Source organism: Venustampulla echinocandica (assembly GCF_003357145.1).
Source record: "Venustampulla echinocandica strain BP 5553 chromosome Unknown scaffold_9, whole genome shotgun sequence".
In the NCBI taxonomy this organism is placed as follows: domain Eukaryota; kingdom Fungi; phylum Ascomycota; class Leotiomycetes; order Helotiales; family Pleuroascaceae; genus Venustampulla; species Venustampulla echinocandica.
This window is the reverse complement of record NW_022474214.1, coordinates 811,341-827,730: the sequence shown is the minus strand read 5'-3', so window position 1 is coordinate 827,730 and position 16,390 is coordinate 811,341. Positions and strand designations below refer to the sequence as shown.

The window sequence follows — 16,390 nt, the reverse complement described above, 5'->3', positions numbered from 1 at the left end:
GGTAGCTACTTAGTCGCACGGTTGGCTGTACCAACCGAGCTATATATTAGGGATAATTAGAGAAGAAGGCTTAATTATTCACAACTCTCTGATAGTATAGATAGCTCTATATAGAATACGACTACTACGAATCCATAGCCGAGTTTCTATAGTCCGATGAGCCTATTTTTGATAGATATATATATTCATATTCGTATTGATATCCACAATCATAATCATAATCCTACAGGCTCTAATGCCAGTAACCCAAACCCTAAACTGCAAAACATCCCAGCTCTCCCTAACCACCATAAGTTCTCCCCTCAGCAGCCTCATGCACCCTTCCTGGCTCCCCCATAACCAACTTCTCCCCCGTCCTACCAACTAAAACGCCATTATGGGCATAAACCTGTTCGCCAAGTGCACCATACCTCACCGGCCTATCCCCTACTTCCTTCAGCAAATCGTCCGCATCGAGGTTTGAATCTAACGAGTTGCTAAGGATTGGCGCATCAAAAGCCTTAGCAATCTCAATCGGAGACAGCGATACCTTGCGGCCGAGCGCCCACCACCCGAAGAATGTGGGAGCGATACAGAGCGTCGAGAGGAGGGTGAAGAAGACCGCGAGACCGAGGTAAAGGTAGTGGGATACGTAGACAGTGAGGACGTCAACGGAGGTCGCAGAGATGGTTTGAGTATTCGTTGCGTTAGTGGAGTTGGCTGCGTGGATGGCGACGCGGAAGGCGAGTTCGCGGGCTGTGGATAACATGTCGTCTGTAGGATCGCTCCAGTATGTTGGACAGGTCATTCCGACGGTTAAGCCCGTGACTGCATATTGCAGTGCTGGCGCTCCGCTCGTTCCGAGTATATATCCTACTGCCCCCCCGAAGGACAGCCGTACCTGGGAATTGAACATGGTGCTTAACGCGAGATACATTCCTCCGTGTGTCGACGGCCCTTGTGCGTCGTTGCCAAATGATGGCGTGTATTTAACGAGGCGGTCATCTTTGTACGTATATTTGGGATCAAGGCTGATGGTGTCGTTATCGAGGATGACGTTGTATTGTAGGAGGGCTGGCGTCAGGGTACACTGAGCAAGATGCAAGTCGCCCGCGCATTCCCCATCTGTTTTGTGTACTGAGCTATAATTGATAGTCGGGTTTCTGGTCATCTCGTAGTAGGTGAAGTTCGTAGAAAAGACATTCGTTCCGCTAAAAACGGCATCATTGGTAGTCCGGTCTGGGTTGATAGCTAGGGAAGATGAGAGATTATATTGCAGAATCGAGTACGAGCAGTTGATGGCGTACCCAGCTGCCTGCATGACGCCAGAGCAACGTCCCTCACACCCGCTCTGGGTTATATTGATCGGTTTCTTCAATACGTAGTCCTGGACCACAGAGCTGAAATTGGAGGTCACAAATCCGACCGTATGGGCGCGACCAGTGACTGTACCGGTGTATCCGAGAGGGAATTCCTGAGCGGCGAGAACGGTTAGAGTAGTGGGTTTGTTTACGGCCAGCGTGGAGATGGTTGAGGCTCGTTGCAGAAGAGGACCATTGATGGGCGCAAGTGCCGCCGTGATGCAAGCCAACGCAATCAGATTGAAGCCTCTACCGGAGAAAAGTGCTTGTTTGATACTTGTGCCATAAGCCCATATGTTGTGTAGGTCCGAGACGTGTGAACCGGGCTTCATGGACTTAACCCACCATGCAACTGTCGTCCCCTCCGAGAGCGCATAAGCTAGGAGTATATTCGCAATAGTGGACTCGATAGCCAAGTAGACAGCAGGGGAAATCTTCCACTGCGACACGGGCTTATTGTTCGAAAGGACAAGAACGACCACCATACCAATTGCTGATAACAAAGCGGCAACCAGAGCTAAGAAGCCCGGCCAGGGGAATCTGCGGAAGGCTCCTCTGCGCCATGTTGTAGATGGTGCAAGTGTTTGGTATTGAGGTTGGACTGTGGGTGTCGGGATGGGATGGACGGAAGGGCCTGCAAGTTTTGGATCTTGATTATATCCATATTGCCTGTAATCCATCTTGGACGGCGTGGGGAGATGTATAAAGTAGGAACGAGTCCTCAACGGCGAGAAGCTCGAGTTCTGGAGGAACAGGCACGCTGTTTATGTACACCTGGGAAGGCCATCTTCTCACGGCCTTCGATAAGAGGAGTGATGTGTCTCATGTCTGGTGGTTTGATGCAGGAAGAATAACTAAGACATAACCTACACTGGATGGAGACACAAGTGGCATATCAGCCTCAAAGTCTCCAAGGTTGCCAATCTGGTTGCGAGAAGAAAGCCTCCTGGGATATTCTTGTAGAATTATGTGCGGCTCTAGCGCAAGACTAGTGATTGTGGCACAATAACTCATCAATATTGATTGGGTATGTTTGAGGCATGGAATCCAACCTTGGATCAATCCGATCTACGAAGGTACAGCGGTTAAGTATTCGTATAGCACTAGCAGGGGTCAACCCAAAGCTACGAAAACAACACTTTGTAACTTTTGCAAACCACAACTAWTTTTTTTTGTTTCAACACTAGCATAGTCCTCATTAGAAGGATAGAGTGCTTACGATTTTTCTCGATTTTCCTATGTGTTGTGGTTGCGATGCAGGGTTGAGATGTTCGGACCCCTGCTAGCGCTATACGAATACTTCACCACTGTACCTTCGTAGAACAATTAAAAAGCCTCAAAAAGCTTTGTGAGAATGTGCATTTCATGACCCCGCCACCCTCTCCTCTTCGGGCTGTACGTAGTGCTTCGTAGGCTGATACTTATCGGCTCCTCGAGTCGCTTTATGAAGGAATAACATTCGAGTCTCCCGGAGCTGATGCGAAATGGAACCGTGCCCGTGTCGCCAGAGGATCAGAACACAGCCTATAAATAGAACAGTGGCGTTCCGAGGCTCCCAATGATATGTTCAGCTCTGTTGTAGGTCGCTTGCAAGCGCCTCTGTTGGCAGCAAGAGGCTCTTCATAATCGTTGGGTCTGTACGAAGTACATGAATATTATCAAGATAGCAGAACGAAGATGGGACCGTAGAGCTGCATGTATCCGTCGGAGAAAGGGCATGAAAAACCCCGGTGTAAAAACTTGGCCATAGCCACAATAATTATCCGACACATCGGCGGAATCGAAAATCAACCCTAAGCAAGGCTTTTGTTTCGTTTCTTTTCGATGACCTGAAACAACCGAGGGTCTGCCTGCGTAGGATGTTCAAGATAGGTGACAAGTAACACTCTCCCCGAGAGAAATTGGAAATGCACAGTACGCAGGAACTACCCGCTGAAGAAACGAATTTAAGCATAAACAGAACGTAGGGTGATCATAAGGTAGCAATTGATGGATGTTTGATAAATAGTATACTTATGCAATGTGGACATTTGCTCTTTTGGTACAATATATATACACTGCTACTTCCTCTAGCCTATCCTTCACTATCAGGATCGTGCGAGGACTTCTCGTCCTCGAGATTTCCTTTCTACTTCAGCCGTAACTCGAGGTCTCGCGCGTCCCCAGATATGCGTTGTCGCATTGTGCTCAAGAAAATACTCGATGGGCGAGCCTTGTAGAGCGGCCCGGCGAAGATAACTGGTGACGTTTGCCGTGAGTTCGTATCGGGATGCATTCGCTGGATCGGTATAACACTTTGGTTCTCGCAACCTCATTGTACTGCTTAGCTCGCATTCTAAGTCATGATTCCCTTCGCCTTTGGGAATCATCGTTCGGATCCGCTCCCGCTGGAGCCTATTTGTAGTAATCGAGAGGTGCCTTCGATGTATTTCATCACGAGTAAGCAGACCGTGGCCGCCTGCCCGTGCCATTATAGGATGCTTCCCACTGACTAACGACATACGGTGGGGGAGGTATATCCAGCATAGCCGTTGAATATGACTCCGGATCCGGTTCTGATCTTACAGCCCAACCAAGGCTCCTCGGACGCCTCGGAACATCTCCTACGCTACTCCCCGTCCAGGGTTCCCCTCCATCGTTGTTCAAACTGTCGACCGTCATCATTGCTAGGTGCAACTCCTCCAACTCTCTCTCACGTTGAGGATCCTCCACGCGTCTCTCTTCCGGTTCCGGATTCATCACGCTAGGTGTCGCAACCTCTTGCTCTTGAGGTCTATACCACGTCGGGACTGACCATGGTAAATCGTCTTCACCAAGACGGAATCGAGATGGCAGTGGAGGAAGTGGTCTTTCCCTTGGATCTATCACCATGCTGCTCCTGTGACAGATGGGGCTGACTTGACTGACTGGGCTGACTGGGTTGATTGGGTGGGTTCGGTCTGATATGCTAGGAGGAGCTGATCCAGCTCTTTCGTAGGGTGGTCTCGTCGCGACCATCAATCTTGATGGCCGTTGCTCGTCGGACTGTTGGCGCCTTTGGTATCGTCGTCCAGCTCCTGGCATTAATGTCGGGGGGTGAGGATCTATCTGACGCTCCTCTCGCTCAGGACGATACATTCTTTGGTGCATATTCTTGGACGCATATTTCATCGATGCTATATGAGGCGGATCACGAGGCGATAGGGACACTCCGAATTCCATATTCACATAAATCTCCGGTGCGGGCCAACGAGATGCCGGCTTCGAAGGACGTTGCGGTTCCCAGTCGGCCATGATCGGACATAAACAACTGGTTGGAAATTGTGAAAGGTAGAAGAGCGAAAAAAAGTTGGTTAAAGGAGAGTAAGGTTTTCTGCCTTGGCTTGAAATGGAGACGGTGCGAAAGACGGGCGAAACGGCAACGCTTGGTATATAATACTTTCACTCTCATCGCCGCGACTTCGCAGGGGAGCATCTGCCAACAATTCTCCGCAGTGGCCGAAGAGATGAAACAATTTCTGGAATGAGCACATACCGCTAACATACCTGCGCTACTTCGCCCCGGACCTAATCATTCATCATTCACAGCCTCGTTAATGGCATCTATGGCAGATTTGGAGCGCGAGCGAGGCTGTGAACCTGACGAAGGATGCCAATCCTAGGGGGCGCAGCGTTAGTACCGAGTACTGCTACGTACACTGTACATACAACAATCCACACATCTGGGCCGTAGTCTATGCGCCATGGGCAAGTACCAGCGACAAGCTGTCGCCGCGGTGGCGCAATAGTGTTTTATTGACGTTGACGTTGATGTTGATGCCGATGTTGATGTTGATGTTGATCTCGTGGGGAGGTTGAACGGAGATGTACAAGTACAGTACTCGAACTGAGATCGTGACCGCAGACTGCCCGTTTGATTGATCTACGAAGTACAGTAGCACTCGAGGATCGCCTTCTCGGCACTTATCAAACCCTTCCATCCACAACAAATTGCAAATAATCGGCGCCGACACAGCGCGATGGCCGCTGCGTGCCAAATGTGTACAGAGCACGATGTATTTGGACATTGAGAGCACGATGGCTGCGGCGATGTTCAGCACCAGCTTGCCACGCCGCCACGCGCCGTGGGATGTGGACAATGCAGCTGGAAACGCCACATTCCAAGAGCCGTTTGCTCGGCATCGCCATCATCTCATCTCATCTCTCTCATTTCCCGTGTACGAAGCTTGTATGCGTCTGACAAAGGAGTGCCAAAGAAGGATGTGGCGCCGACTTCAGTCGTCCGGTATACCGACGTACGAGCGAAGGAGTATTGTGTCGTAGCTCAGTCGCGCGCTTGCCGAATCCCAGAAGGAGTGGACGATGGATCTCCCGAATAGTTATTATTATGATAGGGGGTTATATCCGAGAGGAATTTTGGCCCTCCTACGGAGCCTCCGACTCGATGCGACTACGTCAAAGCAGCCGTACGCCGCAACTGGTCTCCGTCTCGCACTGTCAATGCGTAACCCAACAAATGGTGGGGTTTCTTCCTCACAAGCAGCTTGTTGAGAATGCGGCAAGGTGGCGAGTGTCATTCCCGCTCCGCATAAGTGTTTGTTCATCCGTCTGGCATCCATCTTTCAGCATCTGAGATCTGAATATTTCCAGAAATAGACCGGGCATCACGAAGCAATCGAATCTCCCGCTGGAACCCGAGGTTGACGAGGTTTATGTCATTTCGATACCACCAGTAGCAGGACGTGATATGCCTTTCCATACACCTTCCATTAGCAACCAAATCGAGGTGAAACCTAAGTGGGATTCACAAAGCCTTGTCATCGTAAAGAGAATCCAATGAGAACACTTGTACCACCAAAACGGCAGTACCAATCTGGGCGCCATCCCCTCTGGCATTGCCTAAAGCAATTTCTTTCTGCACGGTCGGATATTTTTAACTTGGTGTCCTACTCGCGAAATTTATAAGTCGACCTACCCACATGGACTTGGTGTGTACTCCAGAACTGTGCACCATCCCATTCATGGAGATTGTGAAGACAATGCCTCGGGGAACTGCTTCGAGCTCATATTTCTTTGGAGCGATCGTCGATCCCATTGTGTGTCTTTTTTTCGGGCCGCAAATATCGATTATATCAAGGCGCTCCAATTTGAATTGTCAAAGGTATATTTTGTCTGGAAACTTGGTACCATACCCCCTAGCGAGGCCTATGACAATCAACATATATGTGAGCTTTAAGCAACTCTGTCCGCGGGCACCGACTCGTGTGTAGGCTCACGAGGGCGCCCGATTTAGCTGCTGAATAGAGCATCAATATCCGCCATTCCAGCAGACGAGAAAGGGAACGAATGCTGGTTGACCAAGTGCCATTTACAGCTACTCGGCAAGAAACCGCTCGAGGGGAATCATTCGAAGCATTGCACAATAAAGTTTCCAATCGCTAATATATATGCCATAACCGGCAAATAATCTCTTTCGGGCGATTTATTATTCGGACCAATCACAAGATGCAAACTCATTTTCCCAGTTCACACCAATCACAATTTAAAGCGATCCTCCCACTCGCCAAACGCTTCCAAAAATGTCGGGGGCGATATTCCTCCGTCTGACAATCTCCAAATCCAGACATCTATGAAGTATCATGTATGAGACAAAGACCCGGTTACGTCTATGGTCCAGCGCTGGCCCCGCGATTCGCAATCGTTCGAAAAATACGGAAAAATGTCATGGTCGATCAACGAACGGTTTATTTGTCCCGTTCCCAAGGCAGAAATTATTCACTCGGGCTCGACAAGCAGGTAATGTAACGCTGCAAAGTGATCACTCCATAGATATGCCAACAGGACCCAGTTTTTTAAACCTCATGAGACCGCCCTGTTCAAGGCAGACAAGACTACATCTATTCTCATTCGCTATCTCCCGGAAGTTGCTGTCGCAATAAGCATACGGAACGTGGAATTCCCAGTGAAGAGCTGCCGTGCATTGCCATTGGTGAAGTCTGTGCTCCGTATGAGAGGGAACAGGGATCTTCGCATTCAGATACCGTTTTGTGGAGAGGCCTTTCAGCCTCGTTTTGCTGTGTGGTTACACTAGTATATTGGTATATTGGCCCGACTGACGTTGTGCACATATATATATAGGCGGGGCGATGGGGAGTTCGTTCTGGAATTTGGGATGAGTTAAATTTCCCTAAGAATCTCTCTTATTGTGCAATTCAATTCAATCCAATTCAGTTTCTGCATTTCCCCAACTTGCTACAAGCTACCACCGCTGGGTACCCCTTTCTCGACTCCAGCACGAACTCTGTAAGATACCAAGGACCCCGCCAGTACAACCAGGATCACTGGAGACGAGTTCAAGTCAACCATCCTACGCGGATCTAGGAAACACCGATAAGATGGAGAACGGACAATATGGTACGCATCATTCTTACCTTTCATTCTACTCTTTCGAAGCCTTTGCTGATATTTATCCTCTTGTCGTTAGTCGATGGAAGTTTGTGGTTCTATGCCCCTAACAAGGCAGCCCCAGTGGTCTGGGCCTTTCTGTTCAGTGTCTCCATGGGCATACATATCTACCAGTGCATGTAAGCCACTTACTACTTACTACGTACCTCTTTGCGAACACCAAGCCTAACAGAGTTTCAGACACTACAAATGTTGGAAAGTCACCGGAATACTACCATGGGCGGCCTTACTTTTCGTGGTTGGCTATATCCTCCGCGAGATAGGCGCCTTCAACTTTGACAATATCAACATATTCATCTCCAGCCTGGTCTTCATCTACGCCGCACCGTACGTCTGATTTCCACCCCACGCCGAACTACCTAACTAACATCTACAGTCCCCTCTACGAACTCGCAAACTACTTCATCCTCTCACGAATCCTCTACTACGTGCCGTACCACTCACCCATCCACCCTGGCCGAGTCCTTACCACTTTCGGTGGCCTCTCTGTCGTCGTCGAAGCCCTAAACGGTAACGGTGCCGCCTACGTAGCCAACACAAGTCTCCCGCAATCTAAACAAGACGTGGGAAAATCGCTTCTCAAAGCCGCACTAGTCCTCCAACTGGTCATCTTATGTCTTTTCATCGCGCTGGCCGTAGTGTTCCAGCGAAAATGTGTACGCGCCGGCATCTTCCCCAGAAACCTCAAACTCGTCCTCCTCACCCTCTACATCTCCTCCGCTCTCATCGGAGTCCGCACCATCTACCGCACAGTCGAGTACTTCACCACCTCGCAGCTTAATTTCCACGAGAATTTGGACCCCAATGGCCTCTCCGCCATTCTGCGATATGAATGGTTTTTCTGGATCTTCGAGGCAGTTCTCATGGTTCTGAATTCATTCTTGCTGAATGCACGGCATCCGATGAGGTTCCTGCCAAGAGATAACGCGATATATCTTGCGGAGGATGGGCACACCGAGATCAAAGGTCCGGGATATCAAGATAAGAGGAATATTATCGTGACGATTTTTGATCCTTTTGATTTGATCGGTCTGGCTAGCGGAAGGAACAAGGGGGATAAATTTTGGGAAACTCATGAGGAGGGGCGCACCGTGGGGCTTGAGACGGTGAAGAAGGATGGGGATGTGGAAAGTAGAGGCGATTAGAGAGTTGTGGGGAGTATAACACAGTCTGTTGGTTGTCATGGTTTGCCTTTTGGGCCATCTCTTTACTAGGAGGCGTTTTGACGGGGTTCTCTGCTTGTGCTTGTGGGTTACAGAGTATTTAACACTTGTAAGATCTGTATTTCTTTTGATTTATTTTGGGATAGACTTAATATATAGTTTCATCTTAGCGGCTAGAGAAACGCAGAGCTTCACATACCTTTTCTTCATGCCTCGACTTTACCACTGGCATTAGTAATAGCGGCGGGATACCAAGCTGGTGCCACTGCTAGTACTATTGAATTTCGAATGCAATTGCCCACCCCTATCTCCAAGGGAGAACCATGTTACTTGGTATGAATACTAACACCAGGCCCAACATTTAACATATATATTATATATTATATTGGGTTACCATTTTTATCATCGAGCAAGTGTCTTGAAGATACAGAAGTAAGACAAAGAAGCGGTGAAAACTAGTCGTGGTGACGGGCGCGGCAGCTCCGATCTCCGGCGGCCGCCCCCCTGTGCGAGGGGCAATCGATCGGTAGCGTCGACATCCCACCAGAAGAAATTTAATTTTGGGTTCGTCCTCCCGACAACATCCCCATCATCCACCACCACCCGTTCACCCAATACATATCTCCTACTAAACAACGTCAATTGCACCTCAAAATCTGCAGTCATGGCTACATCCACCTATGCCCTGTCTGAGACCCACAAGGACGTACGTTTAAGCTTTCTTCCTTTACTCCCTTCGCTTTCCCGGCGTCCCGCTGCTGCCATAGTTCCCCGATGCTGACTCACTATTACACTATAGATGCTGCAGAAGTCCTTGTTGGAGACCGATCCTGAGATCGCTGAGATCATGGTACGTTCGCCCTTCTCTGGAGTCTTCAGACCGTCCTCTTCTCACGCGTCACTTGTAGAAACTGGAGATCCAGCGCCAACGGGAATCCATCATTCTCATCGCCTCGGAAAATGTTACCTCTCGCGCCGTCTTCGATGCTCTGGGATCGCCCATGTCCAACAAATACTCCGAGGGTTACCCAGGTGCTAGATACTATGGCGGAAACCAGCACATCGATGCCATTGAGTTGACCTGCCAGGCTCGTGCCCTCAAGGCTTTCAACCTAGACCCCTCCAAATGGGGTGTCAACGTCCAATGCCTGAGTGGTAGCCCTGCCAACTTGCAAGTCTACCAGGCTATCATGAGACCTCATGACAGACTCATGGGTCTCGATCTCCCCCATGGTGGCCATTTGAGCCACGGTTACCAGACCCCTCAACGAAAGTAAGTATAGCGAGCCTATCCCTCTGAAGCACGCTTCATGGATTAACCAAATGCAGGATTTCCGCCGTTTCCACCTACTTCGAGACTTTCCCATATAGAGTCAACCTCGAGACCGGAATCATTGACTACGATCAATTGGAGACGAATGCATTGATGTACAGACCCAAGGTCTTGGTTGCTGGAACTTCTGCATACTGCCGTCTCATCGATTATGCACGCATGCGCAAGATTGCAGACCTTGTTGGCGCATATCTTGTGGTGGATATGGCCCATATCTCCGGCCTCATTGCTGCTGGTGTTATCCCAAGTCCTTTCGAGCATGCTGATATCGTCACCACGACCACCCACAAGTCTCTCCGTGGCCCCCGTGGTGCCATGATCTTCTTCCGAAAGGGCGTCCGCAAGACCGATGCTAAGACCGGCAAGGAGACTCTGTATGATCTCGAGGGTCCTATTAACTTCTCCGTGTTCCCTGGACACCAAGGTGGACCCCACAACCACACCATCACTGCTCTGGCTGTCGCTCTCAAGCAGGCGACAACCCCAGAATTCAAGCAGTACCAGGAGCAAGTTGTGAAGAATGCCAAGGCTTCGGAGACCGAGTTCAAGAAGCTTGGCTACAAGCTGGTTGCAGATGGAACCGATTCGCACATGATCCTCCTCGACCTCCGACCTCAAGCACTTGATGGTGCTCGTGTCGAGGCGGTCCTAGAGCAGGTCAACATTGCTTGCAACAAGAACTCCATCCCAGGTGACAAGTCAGCTCTTACCCCAGGTGGTATCCGCATTGGCACACCAGCCATGACCAGCCGTGGCTTCGGTGAGGATGATTTCAAGAGAGTGGCCAGCTATATCGATCAGTCTATTAAGATCTGCAAGGAAGTCCAGGCCGCACTTCCAAAGAGCGATAACAAGCTCAAGGACTTCAAGGCCAAGGTTGCCGGTGGCGAGGTTGAGAAGATCAACAATATGAAGAAGGAGATCGCGGCTTGGTGTTCCACCTTCCCTCTCCCAGTTGAAGGCTGGAGAGAGTAGATTTTTAGCTGATGCAATGATTTTCTTTGGTTTTGCTTTTCGGGGTCGGCAAGGGTGCTACAGTTGCATGGCGTATGTTCTTGGCTACTTCAACGCAGCTAGATATCACGGAGTTAAATGGGCATTCAACGGCTTATTACCTAGGTATCAGGATTAGAATTGATGTGCAAAAATGAGTTGCTGGGACCGCAAATTACTAGAAAACTCAGATTCTTTTGCAAAGCTCGTCGGTCTACGTAACTCGTTGTAATATGCATCAAGACATCCCCCATACATCCCGCGCCTTTCCTTTCCCTTCCATATACAACCCTCTATCTAGCCTTCCACCTCACGCCCCCAACCCATCCCACAAAACCCCCAACATCGTCCCTCGCCCTCAGCCGTTCAACTGTGTACCACTCTTTCGCCAACTCCTCATTGCTCGCAACCCGGTGTATAAAACTATGACAAGCCCTACACAGCCACGCTACACTATTCAGCCGGTCCTCCGTATGCCAGCCCCTCTTTTGGACTTTCGCGTGCACAGCCCGGGGTATGAGATGGTGGTATGTTAGAGGGATCCACGATCGCTCGCAGAGTTCGCAAGCCTGGGCTAAATCGCGGGTTTGAGACGGGGGAGGAGGGGGCGTAGTATGGTGCGTTAGATAAGCTGTTAAGGTGTGGGATAGAAGGGATGAGAGATCGTCGTCTGGGGAAGTTGAGTAGTACGCTATGAGGGTATCGGTTGCGGAGGGAGCAGTAGTATGGAGTAATTGGGCGAAGGCTTGGGTGGAGAGCGGAAGACTATATTTGGCTTGGAGCGAGGCATTGTTGAAATATATGGAGTAGGTCAGGGTCCTGAGGTCTTGGGGCAGTGAGGTGAAGATCTCGCTCGCAAGATACTGCGTGATGTCCGGTAATTAGTCCTTCTCCTTACCTACGGTATGTGTTTATAGATCCATAGTCACGGGCAGGAGAAGCAACTAGGTAGCTTGCAGGTACTCTATTAGGAAGTGAAAGCATACGTACATCAATAAATTCCGCCAAGTCCTCTGCATCATTCTGCCTGTCTAGATCCTCTTCTACATTCTGTGGAATTTGCACGGTTGCCTTGCGGCTTCCAGTACCGCGGGCTCTTCGGATCTTCTTCTTCTTCTTCGGTGGCGATGTGGAGGACTTGTCAATGAGGGGCGTGGAGAGACAATCGCGGAAGAGTTGGAAATTTGCTTCCTCGATGCTCTCGTCCATTTAGTGCGTGCGGTGCTCTCGTAGAATGTTAAGGGGGAACAGTACAATGCCTTTGTTCGTTGTCTCTTACCGGCCAGGTATCTACCTATAAAATAGAAGAATTGAAGCCGCAGATAAGCTATAGTAGGAGAGTTGCGTAGCCAGGACCTCGCTATATAAGGTTCCTAGGTAGTATCGGGAATGATTCAACCCCGCCGTGGATTGCAATTGTACCCCGCATGCGTCATGCTGTAAATAAATCAGCATAGCCTAAAAAGCTATCAAGTCACTCTCCAATTCATATCAACACAACAAAATAAAATATCCCCTTGAGTTATATCACAATGACCTCCGCCGATCGCACCGTAATTGCATTTGATCTTTACGGGACTCTACTCTCTACCGAGAGTATTGCCAAGGAATTGGCTACTCACTGCAAGTGTGGCCATGAGAAGGCGCAAGAAATAGCTGCGCTATGGCGAAGGTTGATACTTACGTTGTTGGTTTAAATATAATAAACTACGGGCTAATAATCAAACGTTAGATACCAACTTGAATACACATGGAGATTAAATAGCATGTGTGCGTTTTCCGTCTCTCCACCGTTGCTTGAGGCAATTCACCCAATCACTAACAATCAATACCACAGCGCTCTATAAAGACTTCTCAACTATAACCAATCTCTCTCTCAAACATGACCTCGTCGAATCTTCCGTCACGCTCACAGCAAAAGCTGTAGCTTCTCTGATGCACGCATACGACTCCCTTGGTACCTTTCCAGACGTACCACCGGCCCTTGAAGCCCTCCAGTCGTCCCTTACAATCGACGCCTACATATTTTCCAACGGCACCAACTCCATGGTTTCCACCTCGGTCAAGTCATCACCACCCATCTCCCCCTACCACGCTGTGTTCAAAGACTTGATAACCGTCGAGGAGGTGCAGGCTTATAAACCCGACCTACGTACGTACCAACATCTTGCCCAGAAAGTCGGCAAGGATTGTAAAGATAAGCAGGATCTGGGATCTATTTGGCTTGTGAGTGGGAATCCTTTTGATATTGTTGGGGCTAGGTCGGCGGGATTTCAGGCTGCTTGGGTGGATAGAATTGGGAAGGGATGGTGCGATAGGCTTGGAGATGCGGCGGGTGGAGGGCCGACCATTGTTGTTGGGGGTGTAGAGCAGGCAGTTAGGGGGATTGAGAAGTGGGTTGAGGATAGGGGGAAGGAAAAGCAAAAGGGAAACTAACGACGGTAAGTTGGAATGGGGAGGAAGTGAACCTGAGATGGTCTGCGGAGCTAAAAAGGGGGGGGTGTTCGGGAGAAGCTTGTTTTATAGCAATTCATCTAACTGTGGTCAGACTTCCGTAACTAACAGTTTTGACGCAACTACGCAACTCCTAAAGCCAACGTGTAGCTGACAGATACTTGCGGAACATGGGCTATCCTATCCCGAGTGACTTTTCGGATACTGGAATGGGTCGTTTCGTAAATAGCATAGGTAGGTAACAGAACAAAATGAGAATGACGAGATTTCAAGAACAACGTTGATCTATTTTTTATACAACATATGGAATTAGAATGAGGCGTAATTTAATCCATGGCGTACCCCTTCTTCAAGGTCGCATGTCAATCATATCCCCAACTGCGTCGTCTAAGCTCCACTTCGAGCATGCCCCTCTCACTGATAACACGTCCCAACATAAGATAGAATAGACCTCCCAATATGCTAGCTCGAAAAACCCAATAACTCCAGACGCATGCCGCTCTAATCTTTCTATTACCATCGGACTTTTGTGCACGGCCAGCTCGCTCCTTCAATACCGGGTATGAACAAGAGTTGAGGATACCTTCTAATCGCTTCGTGTGCATCGAGCAAGATTTGAAAGGGTATCCTAATAGCAGAGTCTTGCTGAAATGAGCCGCGGAAAACAAAACCCCGCTGAAATTTGTATCGGTGTTTTTGGGTGCTCGAACCAAGCGGCAGCAAAATCCAGATTAATACAATTACGCAACGTCTTCCCAATCAACACATAAACCCAGATCAAGGCCACATGCATTCGAGCATGTACATCCAGTCGCCCCACCAGCTCTTGAATCTTCCAACCAAGGTGCTGTATCCATCTGATGGACTCTGCCATGGTCGTGTGCGCAAGCCGCCTGTCACCAGATGTCTTTTCAGGGATATATTCATTGCGAAAGAGGAGAAGGAGCAGCCTGCGAAATGCCTGCTCTTCAGCAAGACGAGGAAATCGACGAGAGCTTGCTGGTCCCAGGTGAGCGCTTGCAGGCGCTCGAGGTCTTCGCCCTTCAATAAATCCAACTTCGACGTAACGTTCAATTTCATATTCTCCCAGGCCTCGTCAGCAAACCTCTTCTTTTCCGTAGCATTTCCGCATGCCAAGAATGCATGCTTGAAACCGCGATCCGCAGCCTCTTTCAGGTAGCCAGTACTCTGCTCCTTATAGTCGGGCCAGTAACCTAGAGCATCGCTCTCAGTTCGTAGATGGATACCCATAAAAGGCGCATCAAGTGTCTTGGGGTTCTCCGATTGAGGCTCCACTCCAACAAATCTAGACATCGCCAGGAGCGTCTTGTGTGCCAAAGCCTCCGCCTCCTTGTTGATTCTCAAGAGATCGCCAAAGGTCGCTGCCAGTTCGGATCCATCGAGGAAAATTGGCCATTCGAAGAAAGTCGCCCATCTGAATCTGATCGTTATAGGAGCCGTGGCGGTTGGCGTATGTTTCGTCTCGGCGATCCATTTATTGAAATTGGGTCGAAACACATCTAGATGCCGGTTGGTACCGCGTCCATCTGTGCCATCTACACCCCCTAGTTCTTTTGGAACGAATTCCTCCACCTTGGTGATGTTGTCGTGGTTGGGGATATCCTTAAGTGTGTCATAGACTTTCAGTTGTGGACAGCTTGATGACATGGCTGTACGGAAGTGGTCCTCGTCGAAAAAGTAGGACAACGGTTCGGTTTTAGCCGTGAAGAGCTCGCCCAGGTTATTTTCGTCCCGGATTTGTATGACGGGCATAGTGATGCCAGATGCTCCGACATGGATAGCGTATCGAACACAGGTCAGGATGAAGTTTCGAATATTCCCGATGCCACCAGTGTTGTTGTCGCAGATGAATATCAACCCCTCTGTCCGGGGTGTCTCTTTGCATACTCGTTCGAGGGGCCAGCCGACATAGTCTCCGTAGAAGTCATAGTCGTTAAGATTGAAAGTGAAGGTTTCGGGTGACGGCGCAGGAGGCGTAAGAGCAAGAGCCTGCGATGGCGCTGGCGCTGGCGACGGCGCAGACGGAGGGGCTGGTGCTGAGGGCTTCACGGGGCCCTTGGGCTGCTCAGGATGGGTGTCTTTCGTGGGAGGTCCCTGGAGCGATGGTGACGATGGAGGAGTTGGGGGTGTTGGCGCTTCTGGACTGGGGACCTGCTTATCGGTCGGTGGTGTGTCGCGGAAAGGGTTGACGTTGGAGCCATCGAAGAAGAAGTGGTGGATGAGGAAAACGTTGAGCAGGAAGAGCGCAATCAGTACAAAGCGGTACTTCCACCATCTGATGCGCGATACATTGGAGACCATATCGTTTTGACCCATGGTCGTGGAAGGCAGGCAAGAATAGGCACGACTACTACGCCACTCGAAGACGGAGCATAGGTAGATAGCGGGCGCAAGAGCGAGAGATGAAGAAGAGACGACCGTGGCCTAACGAACGGGATGTTGCACTGAAAAGGCGACCAGGTGAAGAGGCCGGAGTGAACAAGAAGGAGAAGAAGCAGTGAGGAGCGAGGAGCGAGATTCAGGAGTGAGATTGAGGCGTGTGGATAATTGCTCGGCCCCCCAGAAATTATTAGCAGCGGAGGTTGAATTAATGGAGTTAACTGCGAATTGCCCAACACAGCCGCCCCGGCCACCGCGCCGGG

At 49.7% G+C, this 16,390-nt stretch overlaps 7 protein-coding genes across 7 annotated transcripts; 3 read left to right on the top strand and 4 right to left on the bottom strand.

The window, feature by feature from the left end:
* Nucleotides 1-280: 280 nt before the first annotated feature.
* Nucleotides 281-2,020, bottom strand: BP5553_09018 (uncharacterized protein; the record flags this gene model as incomplete). Its single annotated transcript, XM_032017641.1, has 1 exon — nucleotides 281-2,020. One exon carries the CDS (start codon nucleotides 2,018-2,020, stop codon nucleotides 281-283), a length of 1,740 nt encoding a protein of 579 aa, XP_031866284.1.
* A 1,407-nt stretch (nucleotides 2,021-3,427) lies between these two features.
* BP5553_09017 (uncharacterized protein) lies at nucleotides 3,428-4,613 on the bottom strand (the record flags this gene model as incomplete). The annotated part of the gene is made up of 2 exons (XM_032017640.1): nucleotides 3,428-3,798; nucleotides 3,833-4,613. 2 exons carry the CDS (start codon nucleotides 4,611-4,613, stop codon nucleotides 3,428-3,430), a joined length of 1,152 nt encoding a protein of 383 aa, XP_031866283.1.
* Nucleotides 4,614-7,714: 3,101 nt separating this feature from the next.
* BP5553_09016 (Uncharacterized protein) lies at nucleotides 7,715-8,929 on the top strand (the record flags this gene model as incomplete). Its single annotated transcript, XM_032017639.1, has 4 exons — nucleotides 7,715-7,733; nucleotides 7,804-7,903; nucleotides 7,965-8,111; nucleotides 8,161-8,929. 4 exons carry the CDS (start codon nucleotides 7,715-7,717, stop codon nucleotides 8,927-8,929), a joined length of 1,035 nt encoding a protein of 344 aa, XP_031866282.1.
* A 682-nt stretch (nucleotides 8,930-9,611) lies between these two features.
* On the top strand, nucleotides 9,612-11,255 carry BP5553_09015 (Serine hydroxymethyltransferase; the record flags this gene model as incomplete). The annotated part of the gene is made up of 4 exons (XM_032017638.1): nucleotides 9,612-9,653; nucleotides 9,747-9,797; nucleotides 9,856-10,220; nucleotides 10,277-11,255. The coding sequence occupies 4 exons, from the start codon at nucleotides 9,612-9,614 to the stop codon at nucleotides 11,253-11,255; spliced, it is 1,437 nt and encodes a 478-aa protein (XP_031866281.1).
* A 311-nt stretch (nucleotides 11,256-11,566) lies between these two features.
* On the bottom strand, nucleotides 11,567-12,482 carry BP5553_09014 (Uncharacterized protein; the record flags this gene model as incomplete). Its single annotated transcript, XM_032017637.1, has 2 exons — nucleotides 11,567-12,136; nucleotides 12,264-12,482. The coding sequence occupies 2 exons, from the start codon at nucleotides 12,480-12,482 to the stop codon at nucleotides 11,567-11,569; spliced, it is 789 nt and encodes a 262-aa protein (XP_031866280.1).
* Nucleotides 12,483-12,805: 323 nt separating this feature from the next.
* On the top strand, nucleotides 12,806-13,709 carry BP5553_09013 (HAD-like protein; the record flags this gene model as incomplete). The annotated part of the gene is made up of 3 exons (XM_032017636.1): nucleotides 12,806-12,945; nucleotides 13,006-13,043; nucleotides 13,111-13,709. 3 exons carry the CDS (start codon nucleotides 12,806-12,808, stop codon nucleotides 13,707-13,709), a joined length of 777 nt encoding a protein of 258 aa, XP_031866279.1.
* Nucleotides 13,710-14,504: 795 nt separating this feature from the next.
* On the bottom strand, nucleotides 14,505-16,064 carry BP5553_09012 (uncharacterized protein; the record flags this gene model as incomplete). Its single annotated transcript, XM_032017635.1, has 1 exon — nucleotides 14,505-16,064. The coding sequence occupies one exon, from the start codon at nucleotides 16,062-16,064 to the stop codon at nucleotides 14,505-14,507; it is 1,560 nt and encodes a 519-aa protein (XP_031866278.1).
* Nucleotides 16,065-16,390: the final 326 nt, after the last annotated feature.